Below are 21,699 nucleotides of genomic sequence, written 5' to 3'. Positions count from 1 at the left end.
ATAGCAGCCAGAGAGCGCTTGTGAGCACTTGAGTCAGGTTCTGCCCTCCTCCTATCAGATCCCTCCTTGGTGCCCACTCACTCAGAGCAAAAGCCTAAGTCCTCCTCAGGTCCACAAGGCCCTGGACACTCTGCAGCGTCCTCTCTAATCCTCACCTTCTCCATGCTCCTCCTCACTGGGTTTCAGTTACCTGGCCACTCCTTAGACCCATCACCCACCTTCTGCTAGGGGCTCCCTCAGGACCTTTGTGCTGGCTGTTCCCCCTGTCTGGAATCCTCTTCCCCGAAACCCGCATGACTCCTCCCTCCCCTTACTCAGGTTCTTTCATTTGAATTATGGTTTTTTGCTGCACCCAGCTACTAGCACGTGGGATCTTATTTCCTCGACCAGAAATTGAACCCATGCCCCCCCACTGCATTAAAAGCACAGAGTCTTAACCACTGGACCGCCAGAGAAGTCCCCCATTAAGGGATTTTTTTTTTTTTTTTTTTTGCCTAACTAGCCTCTTAATGAGGTCTACCTGACCACACTCTAAAATCACAGTGCCCCCCGCCCCACTTCCCAGCCCCTTCTCTGTCTCTCTCTCTCCTAGTCCTGACTTCTGCCCACAGTTCATTGGCTGTATTGCCTCTTTATCATGTCTCTTTTACGTCTTCCCTCCCTGGGCTGTCAGCCCCACAGGAGAAAGGAGTGCTGTCTGTCTCCACTGTGTCCGCAGCCAGCTATCCCACAGGCGCTCACTGAATTTTTGCCAAATGCCTGAGAGAGAGCAGGGTTCACTCCAGGAACCTGAGCAGAAAATTAGAAAAGGGAAGGAGGCCTGGGGCCAGCTCCACAGCCCCTCGGGGATTCTAGAATCCCTCACTGGATGGGTTCACCAGAAGCCATCTGAGAGCTTGGGGCAGGGAATGGGCATGGTCAAGTGGCTCAGGTGGGCGGGCCGGGCTGGAACCACGTCATCCTCTCCCTTCCACCATTTCTTTCTCAAACATCTACTCTCAGGACTTCCCTGGTGGTCCAGTGATTAAGGCTCTGAGCTTCCACTGCAGGGGGCATGAGTTTGATCCCTGGTCAGGGGCTTCCCAGGTGGTGCTAGTGGTAAAGAACCCACCAGCCAATGCAGGAGACATAAGAGACATGGGTTCGATCCCTGGGTTGGAAAGATCCCCTGGAAGAGGGCAGGGCAACCCACTCCAGTATTCTTTGGGGACTTCCCTGGTAGCTCAGATGGTAAAGAATCTGCCTGCAGTGCAGGAGACCTGGGTTCAATCTCTGGGTCAGGAAGATCCCTGGAGAAGGGCATGGCAACCCACTCCAGTATTCTTGCCTGGAGAATCCCCATGGACAGAGGAGCCTGGTGGGCTATAGTACATAGGGTCACATAGAGTAAGACACAACTGAAGCAACTTAGCACGGAGAAATAAGGTCCACAGGCCGTGCGGTGTGGCAAAAAAAAACACAAAAAAACAAAAATCTATTCCCCTGCAGCAATCTACTCCTTCTTCCCTAATTTCCATCTCCCAACACCCCTGCATGGACCATCCCAGTCCAGCCTCCCCTTTCTCCTACCCACTGCCTCTCCAGATCCTCCCTGCCCACTTCACTCGGACCAGCCTCAGGGTCTGTGGTGGTTTTCGCCATCTCCCCAAGTTGCTTGCACAGAAACTCGCCTAGTTTCCAACGCCCATGGGGTCTCAGTTCTGGGGCAGAGGGGTGGGGGACACAGTAGTGCGGTCACTGGGGCCGAGCGAACGTGATGAGGCCACTGCCCCCACTGTCGTCACATGTGGAGACCCTACGTTAGTTCAGGGTCCAGCTCTGTGACTCTGACAGAGACACCCCAGAGTAAGTACAGTGACCTAAACAGGATCGGCTTCCTAGGTGAGGCTAGTGGTAATGAACCTGCCTGCCAATGCAGGAGATGTAAGAGACACAGGGTCTGTCCCTGGGTTGGGAAAATCCCCTGGAGGAGGGCATGGCTACCCACTCCCGTATTCTTGCCTGGAGAGTCCCATGGACAGGGGAGCCTGGCGGGTTACAGTCCATAGGATTGTAAAGAGTTGAAGACGACTAAAGAGATTTAGCTCACAAACAGGATCAGAATAGAAAAGACCCTCAGCACCTGCTTCTATCTGAGTACTGAAACCCCGCCCCCCACTTCCACCCTGGGGCCACTCCCTTAAAGGCTACATCATACCCACTCTCACCTCCTGGGTTAGAACTCAAGTCACAGGCACTTCCCAGCAGGGGAGGCTGGACATGCGGTTTTTCCAGGAAGGCCAGCATTTCTGTGTTTTTCTTTTTGTTTTCATAGAGGCGAAATCCACATAACAAAAGATTCACCATTTTAAAGTGAACAGTTAAGTGGCATTAATTACATTCACGATATTGTGCAATCTCTGCCTCTGTCAAGTTCCAGAACATTTTTATCACCTCAAAAGGAAACTCTGTCACCCTGAGCAGTCACTCCCCACCCCCCTCCTCTCCCCTGAGTCCCTGGCAACCACTAATCTACTTTCTGTCTCTGGATTTGCCTGTTTTGGACATTTCATATAAATAGAACTGTGAAACACGTGGCCTCTGGGGCTGGCTTCTCTCACTGAGCATGATGTTTTCAGGGCTCATCCATGGTGTAGTATTAGCGCTTCCTTCCTTTTTATGGCTGAATAATGCTCCACTGTGTGGGTAAGCTGTGCTCCATTTATCCACTCATTCGCCCGTGGGTTGTCTCTACCTTTTGGTGATTGTGTGAATGATGCTGCTGTGAACATTCATATACAAGCAGTTGTACACAAATACACCTTCAGTGTTGCAGGAGATGAACGCACCTGCTTTCAGTTCTTTGGGTCGTAGGTAACGAAGTCTGTTTAACCATCTGAGCTCAGTGTTATATATATTTTTAAATTTATCTATTTTTAATTGAAGGATAATTGCTTTACAATATTGTGTTGGTTTCTGCCATACATCGACATGCATCAGCCATACGTATACATATGTCCTCTCCCTCTTGAACCTCCCTCCCACCTCCCATCAGTGTTATATTTTTGAAAAGGGGAGGTGAGGGGTGTGGGTATGAGCAGATGCTCATGAGTTAAGCACTCATTGGTTAAGAGCAGGATTGAAGTGAAGACGCAGGAGCCCCCTCTGCCTCATACCTGTCAGGAAGCCCCCCCACAACCAAACCACTTCTTTCACACCCACAGTCAAGGTGCTGTCCTGCGCAGCCAAGACTCGGCTGCTCCAGGAAACAGAGACCTTGACCGTGGGTATAGACAGCAGAGAAGAAACATCTTTTTGTTGTCGCTAAGTAGACTTCCCATTGCGTGGTAGCCAGACTCCTGAGAAGTTGACAGGGACTTGGGGAAGTTCTGCATGGGGAACCAAGGATGGTTTCAGCATGAAGGGACGACTCTGCCCCTCTCTGGCTGCAGAGCCTTGCGGCAGCTCTGTCCAAAAGGTGGGACGTGTCAAGATGTGGTATGAGGTGGCAAGCACTGAGCATTTCATCAGTGTTCACAAAGATACCACCTTGTATGTATGGCTTCACATCTTATTGAACAAAGGACAGGTTTTATGGTCAATTTATGGGAAAAAAAGAGACATAATGGCACAGGTGACACTCAGGAGGAAAGTGATGAAGGGTGACTGGAAAAACAGTTTATGGAGTGACCCCTCTGGCATAGCCTTGAGCTTCCTGCTGTGCCAGGCCTGAGAATAGAAGACTCCTATCTGGAAGGAGAGAGCAGACAGGAGGCAGAAAACAACACCCACATACGGCCCCTGGCATGGTCACCGTGGTTCCTTCCCCAAGTGGAGATGTCCCTTCCTCTCCTGAGCCTGGGCCTCCCCCGCCCAGTTCCAGGCTCGTCTTTTCCCAACCCCCCATCTCTCCTCCACAGGTGTAACAACCGCACCCAGTGTGTGGTGGTCGCTGGCTCCGACGCCTTTCCGGACCCCTGCCCTGGGACCTACAAGTACCTGGAGGTGCAGTACGACTGCGTCCCCTACAGTGAGTCATCTTGTTCCTCACGCGACACGGGCCCTTCCCCCTCCCAGAAGCAAGTGAGGAGGAGACACCTTGAACACACACACACACACACACAAGGCCCAGCTGGGCCAGGAACACAGGGATGGCTGGACCCGCTCCCCCCCTCACAGATTCTCTTTGTTCTGACTCCCTTGTCCACACCGCTGTCTGCCCCACCTCCACCCCCACCCTTGACTCTGTCCCCATCCACTGGGCACCTTCTCCAGCTCCTGTTACTCTGGCCTGCTCACCCTGCTTCTTCACCTGCCCTTGGCTTATTTATACACTTCAAGCCCGCACCCAAGTACTCCACTTGGCACACTTATTATCTCTCCTCTCCCCGGACCTTGACCTCACTGCCGTCTAAATCCTCTTCCCCTGCTCTTCCCACATCCCTTCCCTTCCTGACCACCTCTTACACACATGCTCTTCCCTCTAACCCCGCTTCCTCTCAGCTCCCTCTCCTCTCTCTTATCCTTCTCACTCCTCACAGGCCCCCACTCCTGCCCCTTCCCAATCCTGGAAGCTGGACATTATACCCATAGAAAAGCAGGTCATCCTCTGAGGCCTGGCAGCAGATCTCATGTGAAGGGCTAGGGGCAGCTTCCACAGATTCCTAACTCTTGGTTGGTTTGCCTGTTAGCATGCCAGTACTTCCTGTCTGCACAGGAAGTGCTGCCATGTTGGACTGAGGGTGGCACCCAGGCATCCTGAGGAAGGTGATCTGGGGAGCCAGGGGCCTTCCATTCTTGCACCCAACTAAAGGAAGCAAACCATCAACAGGGTCTCTCCTCCTCAGCACCCCACCCTTAACATGGCCCTTCTTTCCAGCCCTCATGCTCCCCCCACCCTTCCTCATCATCCATTCCCTCCTCTCCACCCCCAGCTTCACGTAGCCAACCTGGAGGTAGGGCCCTCTGGGCAGAGGGGGGAGGAGGCAGGGCCACCAGGGTGTCTTAAGTGTGGGGGGGCAGGGGCGGGGGAGCAGGAGGCCCTGTGACTCTCTCTCCTCTCCCCTCCCACCCCAGCCTTCCCCCCAACCTTTGATTTCTCCTCGCAGGTGACCGCAGATGTGCTGGGGGAGATAGGAGCCTCATGTGCTTCCATAGCTTTCTTCTTTTACTCCTTACCCTTTCCTTTCAGCGATTGAGGCCTCCAGTCACCGCCTGAGGGGGACGCCCATCTGATCCTTGAAGCCTCCCCACAGCACTGGGGACACTGCCCACCCCCTGTGGGCTGGGGCAGCAGGGGAAGGGGGACAGGAGTTGGGGAGCACAGCACAGTGGAAAAATCTAGACTGGGTTCGAGGTTCAGCCCCGGCCCTTGGGTTTTCTGGCTCGGAAACTGGAGCAAATGACTTAAATTTCTCTGGGCCGCTGCAGAAGAAGGCAAGAGTCTGGGAGGTCATGTGTGCAAGGAGCCCAGCCCAGGGCCCGCCACAGAACCCAGTCATGGTGGCAAAGTGCTGGATGTAAACTCCTCCCACAGGGCAGAGACTGCATCTTCAACCCCCTCCCCAGCGCCCAGACCCAAGCCTGGTTCGGGATGTGCTCAGTAATGGTTTGGGTGCCCTTTCAATCCAGCTGAGCCTACACCTCCCTCTGTGATGCTGGGAGGGGATCAAACACCTCTGAGACGCTGCTGGGACTCCGGAGAACATGGGTAAAGAGCTCTCTGTGCACCCCCAGCGGGAGATGTGAAGGAAACTGCACCCGTTCTGTTTGCTTCACTTCATTGAAGTCATGTTGCTTCACTTCATTGAACCTGTTTCCTCATTTATAGACAGGATTCTCGAAACGCTGCCAGAGGGGTGCTTAGCTTGCTTCCTGGTGCCTGATAAGCGCTGAGCACTTAGTAGTCGTTGCTTTTCTTTTGACCACTCACCATGACTTTTACCAATTATTATTGCTATTGGTAATCAAAAATAAAACTAACACCAGCTGACAAGCCCAGTTTCTCCTGAGACCAGGCAGATAAAAAGCAGGGGGGAAAAAAATCTCCTGGTCCAAGTGGTGTGCAAAAGCAAGTGGGAAAAAAAACAAAAACAAATGAGTGGATACTATGCAGGTATAGAAGCAGGGAAGAGGTGTAGAGACTTCCTAGAGCTGAACCTCCGAGTGTGGGCGGGAGGGCATGACCCACAGAGACCAGGAGGGCTCAGGGAATGGGCAGCCCCCAGTCTGATGGGAGAGAGCTACCTTGAGCCCTGGGAGAGGCAGTGGCACACGCGCTTGGGTGCGCACGTACACACACACATTCTCACACTCACACTCACTGACACGGAGGATGTATCTGGGGGGCTAGGCTAACTCCTGATCCCAGAAGAAGAGGGCTGGCATTCCAAGGGTGATGGAAGCCAGGCCACCAAACAGGGAGGCCTGGCACTCACTTAGCCCCAGACTCTGAACATCTCCTGTGTACCAGGCTCTGGGAGAGGTGCTGGGAAGGGAGTCAGACACTGCCCCTCCCGGCAGACAGGTGGCAGGAGAGCGAGGCCTGGGTCAGAGGTTCCTAAGGGGCCGGGGGGCCCAGAGCCTGGAGGGGGCACAGCCTGGGCAGCCCCTCTTGCCATGGGCTTCAGAGGCTGGGGTGACCCCAGTGCTGGTCGGGGGTGGGTGCGGGGCTACCGTGGGAAGGGAGCAGTGGGTGTGTGGGGCACCCCCCCACCCCCCCGGCACATGGACCTGACAGGCCCAACTAACGCTGGATTTGCCTTGCAGCTGAGCACAGTTTAACCCGTGCCCCCTTCCTCCCCAGGTGCTGCCCGCCTGCCCATCCCAGCCGTGGGCTGGGGAGCTCCCAGCTCCTAGGCCCCCAGTGGGGAGCTGGGCAGAGAGACTGAGCCTCGGGCTTGCCCCCAGGGGAGCGGGGGAGCGTGTCTGTGGCCCCTCCTGCTGTCCTGCCCGTCTGTGATGTCGCCCCCAGCCCAGCCTCTTCCCTCTCTGCCTCGTCTCCCCCACGGGGCTCTTGGAGGCCCCGGGCTCCGCCTGTCTGCCTCTCCATCATTCTGTGTCCAACCTGCCACCCTCTCTCTGTGTTGGCTTCCGGGTGCGGGTGGGGTTCCGAGGGTTTGGGGAAACGCAGCTGGACTCTTTTTAAGGCCAGCACAGAAGGGAAGGGCATCCTGCGTGTCTTCTCTGTGGTGCTCCCAGGCTGAGGGTGGCACTGAATCCCCTCCTGGGCCCCCGGTTCTAGCACAAGGGCAGCAGGCAGGGCTGGAGGGGACCAAAGGGTTCCTCCACCCCCCCACCATCCCTTCCTGGTGCCCCCTGGAGCGGAGCTGCCTCCCGGCTGGGGCTCCCCCTCCCCAGCCTTGCTGCACTGGGGGTGCCCCCTCTGGGCTGAGGGCTCTGTCCGTCTGCCTACCTGTATGCCCCCTCTCCCCGCCCCCACCCGTGTCTCTCTTGGTCTCTGTCCTCCCGTGTGTCTCCCTCCTCCCTGTGACTGTCTCCCCGACATCCTCCCTAGGAGGAAAGGACGTGGGGGCGGGGGCTGACGCTACCTTCGGGGTTGGGGAACCAGGAGTGAGGAAAAGAAAGGAAAAGGGGGCGTGTTGCCAGAAAAGAAACAAAAGCAATTTAATCTTTTTTTTTTTTCTCTTTTTTTCTTGCACATTTTTTTTTTCAATTTGTTTTCTCTCTCTCTTCCGATGCTTAAAGTAGAAGTGGAGCAGAAAGGTAAACGCACTGTTACCAATGCTAACCCCTAACTCAGACTTTGTTTTACCTGTACCACACTTATGTGACCTGCCCTCCCCTCCGGCCCCTTCTTCTACCCCCCACTCCCCAACTTGGTCCAGTCGCTCCCCACCCCACCCCGGTGTCCCCCCACTGGTGGGGCCAGCCCTGGTGCGACCAGGCAACTCCACCCTCCAGACACCCAAGGGAGCTTCTCTGAGCTCTGGCAGGACCTTCTGCTCTCTCTGCCTCTGTCTCTCTCTCCTCTCACTTTGTCTGTCTCTCCCTGTCCCTCCTTTCTAGTCCCTGGCCCCTGCAGGGATGGGGGGGGGAACCTGACCTTCTCTCATACTTCTTTTGCCTCCTTCAGGAGAAGTCTATAAGCATCCAGGGTGGGTGGGGAGGGAGGGACCCTCTTCCCTGGCTCCCGACTGGGGGCGGAGGGCACGGGGGGAGCTGGCTGTCTTCTCTTTTCTTCCTGCCCCAACTTTTGTGTCTGGTTCAGGGGAGGCAGGAGGGAGGGGACACCTTTGTTTTCCTTTTGGGGAGCAGATTATCTCCTCCTTCTCCTCCTCCTCTCTCTCTCTTTCTCTCTCTCTCTCTCTCTCTCTCTCTCTGGCTCCTGGTGGTTTAAGTTCCTTCTGGTTTGGCGTTTCCAAGGCCCAGAGCTGTTTCGGAGCACGGAGCACCAGTTTCCCCCACCCCCACCCCATCCTCCACCAGCGGGGGGTGGTGGGGGGCAGCCCCTGGGGAGAGGGGTGTGAGTTGCCCCCAGCCCGGGGAGGGCGCCTGCCAGATCACTGGGGGGCCCGAGGGGGCGGGGGTGGGCCTCACGGTTGGGGGAGCGAGGGGCGGGGGAGCGTTTGTTTGTTTTTTTTTTCTTTGGTTCTAAAATACTTGCAAAGCTGCAGTCAGGGTTTCTTCTGGGCTGTTGTGGTTAGAGGACCAGAGAGAGGGGGGCGGGGGAGGCACAGGCTGGGTCTGGGGGCTTCCGTGAGCACCGTAATTTCCACAGCAGTAGGGAGGGCGGCTGGGCTGGGCTTGGCTGTCGTGGAGGGCCACTGCCTCCCCTGGAAGTCTTGGGAAATGGACAGCGCTGAGGCGGGGATGGGAGAGATGACCTTTTGGGATCACGTTGGCCTTGAAATTACGGTGGTCAGTGGAGCGTCCCCTTTGAGGGAGGCAGGGCGGGGTCCCTCCGAGCTGCTCCCCTCCCCCTTGTCCCTCCCCCATCTCATAGAGGCCTGGGCCACCAGCCCACTGCCCTGCCCCTCACTGCACCCCACCACTCTCTCCCTCTCTTTCCTGGAGTCTCTCCGCCCAGCACCAGACACTCTTCTTGCAGGCCCGGTGGTGGTTGGACACGCAGCCTGGGATCTTTTCTCTTCAAGGGACGGGTGGGAGGAGGCTGGAGGGCAGAGAAGGCTTTGGGAGCTTGGCGCTGGGGCAGGGTCCTTGCTGGCAAAGGCCCCGAGCAGGCCCTTCCTCATCTTCTCCCCCTTCCCCCCAAGGTAACCTCTAACCACGTTTTCCTTCTCCATGCCCTGCCCACCAGGCCGGGCTCTGAGACCTCCCACTGCCCACCCCCCCCTCCAACACACACACAAACACATCTGTCAGGCGTCACAAAGCTGGCTGGGGGGCCCGGCTTGGGGAGAGGGAAGACCCAGGCACAGGAGAAAAGGGCAGAGGCCAGTGGGCTGGACAGAAGGTGCAGGCTAACCCTTCAGGGCGCTGGGAACACAGCGCTGGAGCCCCAGGCTTCCCTCCCCCTCCTAAAGCAGGGCATGCACCTGGCTGCTTTGTGACCCAAGACCCCTGGATCAGAAAGTCCCTGACATTGTGGCGGGCGGGCTGGAATCCCCAGCCACCCACCTAACCCTGCTGAAGAATGGGGCTGGAATTGGAATGAGGAATGGTTCCTGGCCAAGGCCCTCTAGCCACTGGGGCCACGCCCCTCCCCAAGCCAGCACCAAGTCCCAGCCCTCTCTTGTCCCCTCGGGCCGGCTGCTTTGGTGACAGGCCAAGCAGGAGCAGAGAATTCACTACAAACTCTCACCCCGGCCAGTCCTCGGGTTCTGCTAGTTGGGCGGCGCCGAGAGGGAGGCCCCCAGCCATCCTGGTTGGAGGGACCTCACTGCTGTGGGAGAAGGAGGGGAGCCTGGCCACACTGTTTGTGCAAGCCCAGACTCCCACCGGGCCAGTAGGGGGAGTTCAGGAGTCAGTGGCGCTGGGTTGTGACTGGGCAAGGGTGGGCAGGCCGTTGGTGGCCAATGAGATGCAGTTGAGGTTTTCCTCCTTTTCAGGGAATGGGGGGGTGGGGCGGGGCCCCCCACCTTTCTGACATCAGCGCTGCCTTGGTCCCTCCTCCCGAGCCGGGGATGGTTGCAGGTAAATCGGGTCGGGGAAGGGGAGGTGGGGGGCCTGTCGGGGGCGGGCTGGGTCTTTATCCTAGCACCTGGTTCCCTCCCTGGCCCCCTCTGAGCTGGACCTGGGACTGCCCCCCCAAGGGACCCTCAGTCGGGCCTGGGCCTTGGAGTGAATTCTCTGCTCACCCCCCTCTCTCCTCGCCAGCACTAACTCTTTCTTCCCAGGTGCTCTCCGGCGTGCCTCCCTTGGAGCCAGGACCTCGCCGAGCGCCCCCACACCACCACTTGTCTCTCTTCCCTCCACACAGCTCTCCTCCCCCCTACCCAACTCTCCCGGGAGGCCCCTCCCTCTGCCCTCGCCCCACCACCTCTGTGCACCAGTATCAGTGTCTGCTGCTCGATAAACCCCATGAGAGACCCTGCCGGCTGGGGGCAGGGCTGGGCACCCCTCAGGAGGGGCTGGACTTTTCCGAAAACTCTTCCTCAGTTCCTGATTTCCTGGGTGCTGGGTGGGGGGTTGTCACAGGCTGCGTCAGGAACCTTGGGTGCCTCTCTCACCCTGGAATAGGAGTGCGCTCCTGACACCCACCCACAGTGGGTACAGAAACATCACTCTACCTTGCAGTTTTTGCAGGAGGAAGAAAATGGAGTTTAAAAAAAAAAAAGTATATATATATATATCTCTGTGTCCTGGTGTGGTTGGTGAAAGATGGGACCTTTGACCCTAGCTCTTCCATAGGGGCGCAAATGATGGCGAAGGGACAGGGCCCTGAGTCCCTGGCACCTCAAAGCCACCAGTGGCTCCAATGAGGAAATCTCTCCATCCCCCACTAAAGGCACATGAGACTGACTCTTGGATGGCTCTTGCCAAACCCCTTATCCCCAGCCTGTGGGGTCTCTAGCAGCCAGGGAAGGAAAGAGGGGCACCTCCTCCCCCCTCCCCAACCACTAACCCTGCTCTTAATGGCCTCCAGGGTTGACATCTCCAGGGAGAGGGGCAGCTGGGCGGGGCAGGGGTCCCAGCCCAGAAACCCCCTTCCCATCACCAGCCCTACCAAGCAACCGTGACTGCAGCAGCAGGAGGGGACAGCCTGGCTCCCCCCGCTGGCCGCGTGACCAACTCGCCTCTCTCTCTCCCCCTCCCTTGCCACCCCCGTCCCCCCCCCCGCCCCCCCCCCCCCCCCGCTCCTCCTCCTCTCCCTGTGTCCTCCCTGCCCCTCCCCGCCCGACCCAGTCTTCGTGTGCCCAGGGACCCTGCAGAAGGTGCTGGAGCCCACCTCAACCCACGAGTCGGAGCACCAGTCTGGTGCATGGTGCAAGGACCCGCTGCAGGCAGGTGACCGCATCTACGTCATGCCGTGGATCCCCTACCGCACGGACACGCTGACCGAGTACGCCTCGTGGGAAGACTACGTTGCAGCGCGCCACACCACCACCTATCGCCTGCCCAACCGCGTAGACGGCACGGGCTTCGTGGTCTACGACGGCGCTGTCTTCTACAACAAGGAGCGCACGCGCAACATCGTCAAGTACGACCTGCGCACGCGCATCAAGAGCGGGGAGACGGTCATCAATACGGCCAATTACCACGACACCTCGCCCTACCGCTGGGGGGGCAAGACCGACATCGACCTGGCAGTGGACGAGAACGGGTTGTGGGTCATCTACGCCACTGAGGGCAACAACGGGCGGCTGGTGGTGAGCCAGCTCAACCCCTACACGCTGCGCTTCGAGGGCACGTGGGAGACTGGCTACGACAAGCGCTCCGCGTCCAACGCCTTCATGGTGTGCGGCGTCCTGTACGTGCTGCGCTCGGTGTACGTGGACGACGACAGCGAGGCAGCCGGCAACCGCGTGGACTACGCCTTCAACACCAACGCCAACCGTGAGGAGCCTGTGAGCCTGGCCTTTCCCAACCCCTACCAGTTCGTCTCCTCTGTCGACTATAATCCTCGCGACAACCAGCTCTATGTCTGGAACAACTACTTTGTGGTGCGCTATAGCCTGGAGTTTGGGCCGCCCGACCCTAGTGCGGGTGAGGACAGCTCGAATTCATTCCCCAACAGCCCCTGCCCCTGGGTCTCAAGCGGAGGGGGGTGCACTCTGAGCTCCTAGAGGACCTGTAGGTGCGTTCAGGGGAACCCTGGAGGTCACAGAGGTAGCAACGGGACAGGTTGTTTTCAGCACTTTGCAATTAACTCCTCTGATCCTTGCAGTCTGAGAGCCAGGGCTTACTGTTGCCTCATTTACAGATGAGGAAACCCAAGCACTGGGTCAGCTTCCTTGCTGGCTCAGATGGGAAAGAATCAGCCTGCAATGTGGGACACCTGGGTTCGATCCCTGGGTCAGGAAGGTCCCCTGGAGAAGGGAATGGCTACCCACTCCAATATCCTGGCCTGGAGAATTCCCTGAACAGAGGAGCCTGGCAGGCTACAATCCATGGGGGTCTCAGAGTTGGACACAACTGAGCGACTTTCATAAACACAAGCACTGGGTGGATGTGAGACTAGCTAGCTTGCTTATTTGAGAAGCTAGACCAAGGACTCTGGGCTTTTAGCCAAGCTGCACTGAGTCTCCTAAGGGCGTTTTGAGCCCTGGAGCCCCTTCAACCCCAGTCTTGGGTGGGAGTACCAGTAAAACAGCAAAGCTGAACTGCTGATATTGACTAGGATTGGGAACCCCTCGGCAGTCTCGTTCTAACCCCTCAGCCACCCTGAACCAGCTCTGTGCAGCCCCACAGCTCAAGAAGAGTCCCCTCGAATAAAAAAGGGGGAACTGAGGTCACCAGAGGGAAGGGATGTGGCCAGGCCAGAGAGCCCAGAGTAAGAGGAGCATGAGGGTGGGAGCCTGCAACACTACCTTCCTGGTTTGTCCTCTGCGGTTGCTCTCAGACCTCAGAGGACAAATGAGTGGATTTCTGCCACCTTCTGACACTGTGTAGTCCCAGGGGTGTGCAGGGCCTCTGGGCAGAGAGGGGCTAGGGGAGATCTCTCAGACCTAGTGGGAGACCAACCCTGGGGGTAACCGCATCTCATATCCCCTCTCCCTTCCAGGCCCAGCCACTTCCCTACCCCTCAGCACAACCACCACAGCCCGGCCCACACCTCTGACGAGCACAGCCTCGCCCGCAGCCACCACCCCGCTCCGTCGAGCACCCCTCACCACGCACCCCGTGGGTGCCATCAACCAGCTGGGACCTGACCTACCTCCAGCCACCGCCCTGGCCCCCAGCACCCGGCGGCCCCCTGCCCCCAATCTGCACGTGTCCCCAGAACTCTTTTGTGAACCTCGAGAGGTGCGGCGGGTCCAATGGCCGGCCACCCAGCAGGGCATGCTGGTGGAGAGACCCTGCCCCAAGGGGACTCGAGGTGAGTGCTGAGCCTAGGTGACCTTTGCTGCAGCTGGCTTGGGGAAAGGCCACTGCTGGCCTGGCCAGGGAAGGGACAGGGGACATGCCCCTAACTCAGCTTGGATGCACTTACCTGTCCACCTTCCCTGCCAAAGAGGACTATATGCAAGGGTCATGCTTCATGTCTGCAGCTGTGTCTCCAGGGCACAATCACAGCTCAGTTAGTGCCCCCTGCTCCACCCCTGTCCCCTCCTGCAATTCTAAGCACCTGCCATGCCAAGCCCTGGATGGACCCTGCAGGGAGCCCCTGGGAGGTAACCTGAGTCCTGGCCTCCGACCGAAATGGACACAGGCCCAGGAGCAGCTGGGGGTCAGGACACAGCAGCTGACGCGCCAGAGAAGGCAGGGCCGGGACCACAGGCTCCAGGGATCTGAGGGAAGGGTCAGAGAGGCTTTGCGAGAGGCGTGGTGGGGCTTCCAAGGTAGGCTTGACCGGAAGGCTCCGACTGTGGTAGGCCAAGCTGGAAGAGGAGCCGAGAGGGAGGGTTTAGGGGAAGTGGGTGGCTCATGTCATTTCAGAGTGACACCTCTCTTTGACTGTCTGGCCTGTTTCATGTCCGGTCTTCCGTGCCCCCTCACCTCTTCCCTCACCTGCTCGTCCCCCTCTCTCTGCCATCTCCTTTTTCCTGCTCTGGCCCATCCCCCTCTCCCTCCCCGTGGCTCCCTTCTCTGTTCCTGTGTGTCTGTCCCTACAGGAATTGCCTCCTTCCAGTGTCTACCAGCCCTGGGGCTCTGGAATCCCCGGGGCCCTGACCTCAGCAACTGCACCTCCCCCTGGGTCAACCAGGTGGCCCAGAAGGTACCAGCAGCCACCCTGCCCCCAGACAGGCACACGTGCTTACCCTGCTGGCCCTGGGTGCCCAGGCACAGGGCACAGCGGGGGGCGGTGGAACTCCTGGGGAGACAGGCTGGGGTCCACCCCTAGTCTCCAGAGGGGACAGACAGATGGGGAGGGCCAGGGCAGGCAGGGAGAAGGGACCACAGAGAGGGATGAGAGAGAAGCAGGATGGTCCCTGACGAGACTGGGGCCTCCCCCTCCTGCCTCCTGCAGATCAAGAGTGGGGAGAACGCGGCCAACATTGCCAGCGAGCTGGCCCGCCACACCCGGGGCTCCATCTACGCGGGTGACGTGTCCTCCTCTGTGAAGCTGATGGAGCAACTGCTGGACATTCTGGATGCCCAGCTACAGGCGCTGCGGCCCATTGAGCGCGAGTCAGCTGGCAAGAACTACAACAAGGTGGGCCTGGCGGCAGGGGCCGTGGGGCAGGGGCACCGCCCTAGGAACTTGGGAGACACCCAGCCTGGCACTGCAGAGCTGGGCGGCCATCCACGGCCAGGAGAGGAGAAAGCGGGACAGAGCCCAGGCCGGCCGGAACTCCCTCCTGGATGGTCCTGGGGGCGCGGGGGCTCCCATGGGGCTCCCTTAGCAATGGCTCTTGCTCGTGGGCTAGCCCCAGGTCAGTGGCAGAGACAGAAGAGGAATCTCTCTGGTGCCCAGACGTGAGTGTCGGGGTTCGAGGAGAGAGGGGCTGGGAGACCAGCCCTCACCCCACCTCCTCCTTTTCCCAGATGCACAAGCGGGAGAGAACTTGCAAGGACTACATCAAGGTGAGGCCCAGGGGCTCCTGTCTCCTGAGTGAGTGGGGCTGGCCCCAGGTGGCACTGGGGGATAGAGGTTCGGAGAAGGGGGTGCAGAGCCCAGCTGGAGGGACTGAGGGACAGAGGGGGAGTTGCAGCGTTGCCCCGCCACACTTGCAGGCTGTGGTGGAGACAGTGGACAATCTGCTGCGGCCGGAGGCCCTTGAGTCCTGGAAGGACATGAATGCCACCGAGCAGGCACACACGGCCACCATGCTGCTGGACGTCCTGGAAGAGGGTGCCTTCCTACTGGCGGACAATGTCAGGGAGCCGGCCCGCTTCCTGGCCGCCAAGCAGAACGTGGGTGAGTGTTGCTGTCAGCTGGGGGGCAAGTCGGGGTGCAGAACTTGAACGGGGGGGATCCCTGTTCCTCCTGGACAACCCAGGGCTACCCTGGCCCTCAACCTTGCCCAGGCCTCTGGACTGTGGACAGACCCCAACCTTGTGTGCCCTGCCACCCCCTGTCCCCACAGTCCTCGAGGTCACAGTCCTGAACACCGAGGGCCAAGTGCAGGAGCTGGTGTTCCCCCAGGAGTACCCGAGCGAGAACTCAATCCAGCTTTCTGCCAACACCATCAAGCAGAACAGCCGCAACGGTCAGTGTCCGAACCCTGAGCCGGCACCCCAGCTCTTCTCATGGGGAAGTTCTTAACTCTGACAGGCTGAAGACTCTGATGAGAGGTTGGAGCCCATAGCAACACACAGAGGTGTCCTTCATCCAAGCTAGTGTAACTTTTCAAGGGATTCAGGGGGACCCCAGAAAGCCCCACAGAACCTCAGACAGTTTGGAGGGCTCACTCCTGTGTGACAGCAGCATGATCCTCAGAGTTTAGGGCAGGTTGTGCCATTTGAGATTTAAGGCCCGGAGAGGTTAGGGAATTGCTCAAGGTCACACAGAAAGTGAGAGGTGGGTGAGGTGTGTCCTGGACCACTACCCTGCCATTGGGAACTGCCTGCAACTGAGCAGCAGTCCCACGGAAGGGCTCCTAGAGCCCCGCTTGCCTGGGCGGCAGCCTGACTTCAAAAATCCCAGCGGCCAGTGTAACTGGAGGGCGGCACCAGCCAGGGGCTGACACACGCCTGCTGGGCCTGTCCTACCTAGGAGTGGTCAAGGTTGTCTTCATTCTCTACAACAACCTGGGCCTCTTCCTGTCCACCGAGAATGCCACGGTGAAGCTGGCGGGTGAAGCAGGCTCAGGGGGCCCAGGGGGCGCCTCCCTGGTGGTGAACTCGCAGGTCATCGCAGCGTCCATCAACAAGGAGTCCAGCCGAGTCTTCCTGATGGACCCTGTCATCTTCACTGTGGCCCACCTGGAGGTGAGCTGAGATGTCCACTCCTTCCGTGAGTGTTCCAGCACCCTCCACTTTCCCAGGCTACAGATCCATACCCCGCACTGTGTGTTCATCCACCCCGAGAGCAAGTTACAACCCCTCCCTGGAGAAGCAGCCCCCCAGCCCCCACCTTAGCATCTCGGGCCATCTGTCCCCAGAGATCTCAGGCTGTGACCTGGAGCTGGAAGCCCCAGGCGTGTCTCCTGCTTGTCCCCATGGTGGGGTGTGGGGACTGGGGCTGGACTCCCAGCTCTGAACCCCTGGCCCCCACCCCACAACAGGCCAAGAACCACTTCAACGCTAACTGCTCCTTCTGGAACTACTCAGAGCGCTCCATGCTGGGCTACTGGTCAACCCAGGGCTGCCGCCTGGTGGAGTCCAACAAGACCCATACCACATGTGCCTGCAGCCACCTCACCAACTTTGCTGTGCTCATGGCGCACCGCGAGATCGTAAGCTGGCTGGCACCCCGCTCCTCCTGGCAGGCCTGCTTCCTGGCTCAGCCTTGCATGGCCTCTTGGGTGGTGCCAGGGAAGGCCACCTTCATGGGCATGGGGGGCCCTGAGTCTTGCCCAGGGCAGGAGGCCACATGTCTGGCTCTCCCTAGTCCAAGTTCCACCTTTTCCAAAGGCCCGCTGGAGAAGCAAGTTGGTGTCAACCTTTGTCATGTCTCCACAAGCCTGCCAGAGCATGGGAAGTGAGCGTGCCACCTGTAGAGGGGTGGGGTCCTGGCTAGTAGACTGGGGTGGGGCAGAAGGCCAGGTAGGTGGCAGAAGGCCCAGTGGGTTGCAGCTCGTGGCCCCCGGCCTGGCCCGTGTGTGTGTGCAAGGCCAGAGGTGCTCAGCATGCCCCCTGCTCCTTCCCCAGTACCAGGGCCGCATCAATGAGCTGCTGCTGTCGGTCATCACTTGGGTGGGCATCGTCATCTCCCTGGTCTGCCTGGCCATCTGTATCTCCACCTTCTGCTTCCTGCGGGGGCTGCAGACCGACCGGAACACCATCCACAAGAACCTCTGCATCAACCTCTTCCTGGCAGAGCTGCTCTTCCTTGTCGGGATAGACAAGACTCAGTATGAGGTGGGCGGGACTCTGGGGCAGGAGCGGAAGGGGCGGGGAGGAGAGGTGTGATGCCCACTGGCCGGTCAGCAGCCAGGGCAGCCCCTTACCTGCGTTGCTTCCCCACCCCTGCCCCCAGATCGCCTGCCCCATCTTCGCGGGCTTGCTGCACTATTTCTTCCTGGCCGCCTTCTCCTGGCTGTGCCTGGAGGGTGTGCATCTCTACCTGCTGCTGGTGGAGGTGTTTGAGAGCGAGTACTCCCGCACCAAGTACTACTACCTGGGCGGGTACTGCTTCCCTGCCCTGGTGGTGGGCATTGCGGCTGCCATCGACTACCGCAGCTACGGCACCGAGAAGGCGTGAGTGCCCCCTCCACCCCTCCACCCAGTCTCTCCTCCTTCTGGTTCCCTGCTCAGCAGCTTCCCTTGAGCCAGGACCCTCAAGGCACTGGCCTCCCTTCTCCTGAGCTCTGGGGCCCGAGCCATTAGAGTCCCTGGGCCCTGGGGGTCAGAGGGAGGGAAGGGCGCACCCCCTGTCCCCTGCCCCCCTCACTTCTCTTCCCCGCCACCGCCACACCTCTCTTCCCGGCCCTGCTTCCTTTACAGGTGTTGGCTCCGAGTGGACAATTACTTCATCTGGAGTTTCATTGGGCCCGTCTCCTTTGTTATTGTGGTGAGTTGGAAGGCAGTATCCCCAGCATTGAGTCTGTCCTTCATCCAGACCAGCTCTGACCCCCAGACCCCCATTTTCCCCAAGCCCTTGAAAACTGAGCAGCCAACTGAGGCAAAAAAGAGCAGGTTGTGTCTGTAAAGCTCCAGCACTGAGGTCTGTCTGTCTAGCTGTGGTGTGAGCTCCTGCTCTATGTCAGGCCCCCGAGCCCTGTCCCTCCAGCCCCAGGAGCCACATTAACAGGCACCTAGGGGCAGGAAATGGCCACCCACTACAGTATTCTTTCTTGGGAAATCCCACGGATAGAGGAGCCTGGGGGGTATAGTCCATGGGGCTGCAAAAAAGTTGGACGTGGCCGAGCACACACACCAGCAGAGGGGACCCTGAGGCGGGGGTGGCAGCTGGGATTCGGTCAGAAGCCGCTGCCTGGAGGCAGAGGGGCCGCGGGCCAGCCCTCCCCTCGCCCGCCCGCAGGTGAACCTGGTGTTCCTCATGGTGACTCTGCACAAGATGGTCCGGAGCTCATCCGTGCTCAAGCCTGACTCCAGTCGCCTTGACAACATTAAGTGAGCACCCCTCCCTGCACCCCTGCCCTGGCACCTCTGAGCTGGGCCCAGCCTCTCCCAGGCTTTCCTGAAAGGTGGTGTTCTCACCTCTTGTGTTGCTTTTTAAGGACAAAGGTGGTGTTTTACTATGTTCTTTGTGTGTCTGTTTAACGAGTATTAGACAACACGGTGTTAGCACATCCAATGAAGGTTTCAGGCACATCACCGCTTAGGGTGAGAGAGTTCACAAAGCAAGCGCAGGGAGTCCCCTGGAGGTCCGGTGGTCAGGATTCAGTGCTTTCACTGCCAAGGGTGTGGGTTCAGTCCCCGGCTGGGGAACTAAAGATCCTGCAAGCTGTGCAAGGTGGCCGAAAAAAATACGCGAGTCCATTTCAGGGTAACTTAAAGACACATAGGCAGCAAAAGATAGATTAAAGGTTTGGAAGTGTGGCCAAGAGGATGAAGGATACAGGAGAATGACCGGCTATTCAGAGAACCCTGACCCCCAGACCTCCACATGCCCCCCAGGCCTAGCTGGGCTGATGAGTGTCGCTGGGCAGGCCCGCTCACGCCACGGCACTGTCCAGACTTGCTGAAATAGGGATGCGCAGCAGGGCCCTGGGGGTGGTGTCCCCGACGGTGGGGACTCTGACGTCCTGTCTCCTCCCCACCACCCCCCCCAGATCCTGGGCCCTGGGGGCCATTGCGCTGCTCTTCCTGCTGGGCCTCACGTGGGCTTTCGGCCTTCTCTTCATCAACAAGGAGTCCGTGGTCATGGCCTATCTCTTCACCACCTTCAACGCCTTCCAGGGGGTCTTCATCTTCGTCTTTCACTGCGCCTTACAGAAGAAGGTGAGTTCTGGGGAAGGGGGTCAGGGGCCTGTCTTCTGCAGTGGGACCTGTGTCTGCCTGGAGGGAAGCACAGGCTCAGGCAGGTTCTAGCCCGTGGTGAGGAGGGTTCTGGAAGAGAGCAAGACACAGGAGCCCAGAGGAATGAGAAAGCAAGACAGATATGGGGAGTCGGGAGAGCTCAGGGCCATGGCTTGGGGTGTAGATCAAGCGTGTGGAGGAATACAGCTCCGGGTGCCACCCAGACAGAACATTTCCTACTTTAATAGTCGCAGGGTAAACCATGAGTTTTGTGGTGACAGGAAGTTTCCTTTATAAATAAAGGGTGTTAAAGTCTGAATCTTAAAAATAAAATAAAGAGGTAACAGAAGCAGAGGAATGTAGAGAAGAGCGTACAGGCTGTAGACTCAAGACGGAAGCCAGGGAAACGGAGCCAAGGAGTGTTAGACTTCGTCTTGAAAGCAGTGGGGAGGCCCAGTCAGGCCGTTGTTGGTCTCGGAGGACAGTGAGGTGGGTCATGGCTGCACAGGGAGTGAAGAAGGCAGGGGTCACTGGTCTTGGCTGCAAGGTCAGCTGTGTTCCCGTTCTGATGACAGGTCCGCACTGGACGCACAGCGACAGTGGCATCCTTACAGGGCTCCCCCACTGGCCCACGGGGTCCGCCCTGGGCCCCCCTTTTCTCCCCGTTCATCCAGCCACGCTCTTGTCTTCTGTCCACAGACACTCAGGCGTGGGCCTTCCTCGGGGCTTGTCCCCTCCCCCTCCCCAGATCTCTGCGGGGCCCACTGCCTTGTTTCTTTCAAGTCTTTGCCAAATGTCTCCTTAGTGAGTCCCCCCACTCCCCCATCTATTGGAAATCACCACCCACCCCCGCCGCCAGCCCTGCCTAACCCCCAGCCATGGTTCTCTGGGCAGACAGCCCACATAACGCACTGCTGCTGTAGAGGTGTCCAGTCTCTGTCTGCTGGAAGATACCAGCTCTGAGAAGGAGGGCTCTATTTCTGATTTGCATCTGTCCTTGGGGCCTAAACCACACTTGGCACATAGAAGATGCTCCCTGAAGGTCTGCTGAGCAGATGAACAGATGAGAACTTAATGGTAAAGGTGGAGAAAGGAAGATGGGCCTGAGTGAGAAGAGAGCCTGCTGGGCTGACTGCTGGAGGCAGGAGGGGATGGCAGGGTTTCTGGTGCCCACCAGCAGCCTGGTCTTGGGTCTGCCAACTGCCTGCCCTCCTCGCCCACCCGCAGGTGCATAAGGAGTACAGCAAGTGCCTGCGGCACTCCTACTGCTGCATCCGCTCCCCACCCGGGGGTGCGCACGGCTCACTCAAGACCTCAGCCATGCGGAGCAACGCCCGCTACTACACAGGGACCCAGGTACAGGCAGGGCCCGCACCCCGGGCTGAGGGCCAGACCTAGCGCCCCAGGCGCAGGGCACTTCTCCGCCCAGTCCCTGGTGGTACCCATTGGGCATGGGGAGGATGGGCAGCCTGAGGGCCCTCATGTCTGGGTTACGTCCCCAGAGCCGAATCCGGAGGATGTGGAACGACACCGTGAGGAAGCAGACGGAATCCTCCTTCATGGCGGGCGACATCAACAGCACCCCTACCCTGAACCGAGGTGAGGGGGCACTCCTGAGCCCCGCCTGCGCTCCCTTTGAGGTTCTCCCAGCTGCCTCGTGACGTCCTCCCTCCTGGGCAGGTACCATGGGGAACCACCTGCTGACCAACCCTGTGCTGCAGCCCCGTGGGGGCACCAGCCCCTACAACACCCTCATTGCTGAGTCGGTGGGCTTCAACCCCTCCTCGCCCCCAGTCTTCAACTCCCCAGGTGAGGGCATGCTGGTGCCGGAGAGGGTGCCAGGTCTGGGGGTGGGGAGGGTCTCTATGGGGGGCACCCTCGTGCCTCCCGAACTGGTCAGAGCCTAGACCCGGCATTCTGAGCCTGCTCTCACCTTCTCTCTCTTCCCTCCTGGCTGGCACCTGCAGGGAGCTACCGGGAACCCAGTAAGTGTGACTGTTTCCTGTTGATGTTTCCAAGGGTGGGACAAGAGGGGAATGCGACAGCGGCCCCCTCAGGTGACCACACCTTAGAGAGAACTGGGGTGCCCCCCCACACAGACAGGAG

General features: G+C 58.9%; 1 protein-coding gene across 7 annotated transcripts in view; it reads left to right on the top strand.

Moving 5' to 3' along the window:
* Positions 1–21,699, top strand: part of ADGRL1 (adhesion G protein-coupled receptor L1) — a 50,122-nt gene that overhangs the window by 24,231 nt on the left and 4,192 nt on the right. For 2 of the 7 annotated variants that reach the window (XM_006066534.4, XM_025293673.3), the window contains exons 4-23: positions 3,900–4,009; positions 7,687–7,704; positions 11,308–12,108; positions 13,127–13,441; positions 14,178–14,281; positions 14,534–14,719; positions 15,052–15,090; positions 15,241–15,424; positions 15,594–15,716; positions 16,223–16,437; positions 16,734–16,904; positions 17,320–17,529; positions 17,648–17,868; positions 18,115–18,181; positions 18,653–18,744; positions 19,407–19,575; positions 20,821–20,949; positions 21,096–21,192; positions 21,274–21,402; positions 21,561–21,578. In XM_006066534.4, the coding sequence (XP_006066596.1) occupies positions 3,900–4,009; positions 7,687–7,704; positions 11,308–12,108; positions 13,127–13,441; positions 14,178–14,281; positions 14,534–14,719; positions 15,052–15,090; positions 15,241–15,424; positions 15,594–15,716; positions 16,223–16,437; positions 16,734–16,904; positions 17,320–17,529; positions 17,648–17,868; positions 18,115–18,181; positions 18,653–18,744; positions 19,407–19,575; positions 20,821–20,949; positions 21,096–21,192; positions 21,274–21,402; positions 21,561–21,578 (3,398 nt within the window). Of the gene's footprint in view, positions 1–3,899; positions 4,010–7,686; positions 7,705–10,010; positions 10,096–11,307; positions 12,109–13,126; positions 13,442–14,177; positions 14,282–14,533; positions 14,720–15,051; positions 15,091–15,240; positions 15,425–15,593; positions 15,717–16,222; positions 16,438–16,733; positions 16,905–17,319; positions 17,530–17,647; positions 17,869–18,114; positions 18,182–18,652; positions 18,745–19,406; positions 19,576–20,820; positions 20,950–21,095; positions 21,193–21,273; positions 21,403–21,560; positions 21,579–21,699 lie in introns of all 7 variants that reach the window. The other 5 variants (XM_044948224.2, XM_025293674.3, XM_044948225.2 and 2 more) reach the window with 5 other exon arrangements.

Source organism: Bubalus bubalis, chromosome 9 (assembly GCF_019923935.1).
Source record: "Bubalus bubalis isolate 160015118507 breed Murrah chromosome 9, NDDB_SH_1, whole genome shotgun sequence".
Classification (NCBI taxonomy): Eukaryota; Metazoa; Chordata; class Mammalia; order Artiodactyla; family Bovidae; genus Bubalus; species Bubalus bubalis.
The sequence above is the reverse complement of the archived record's forward strand: the minus strand, read 5'-3'. Positions and strand labels throughout refer to the sequence as shown.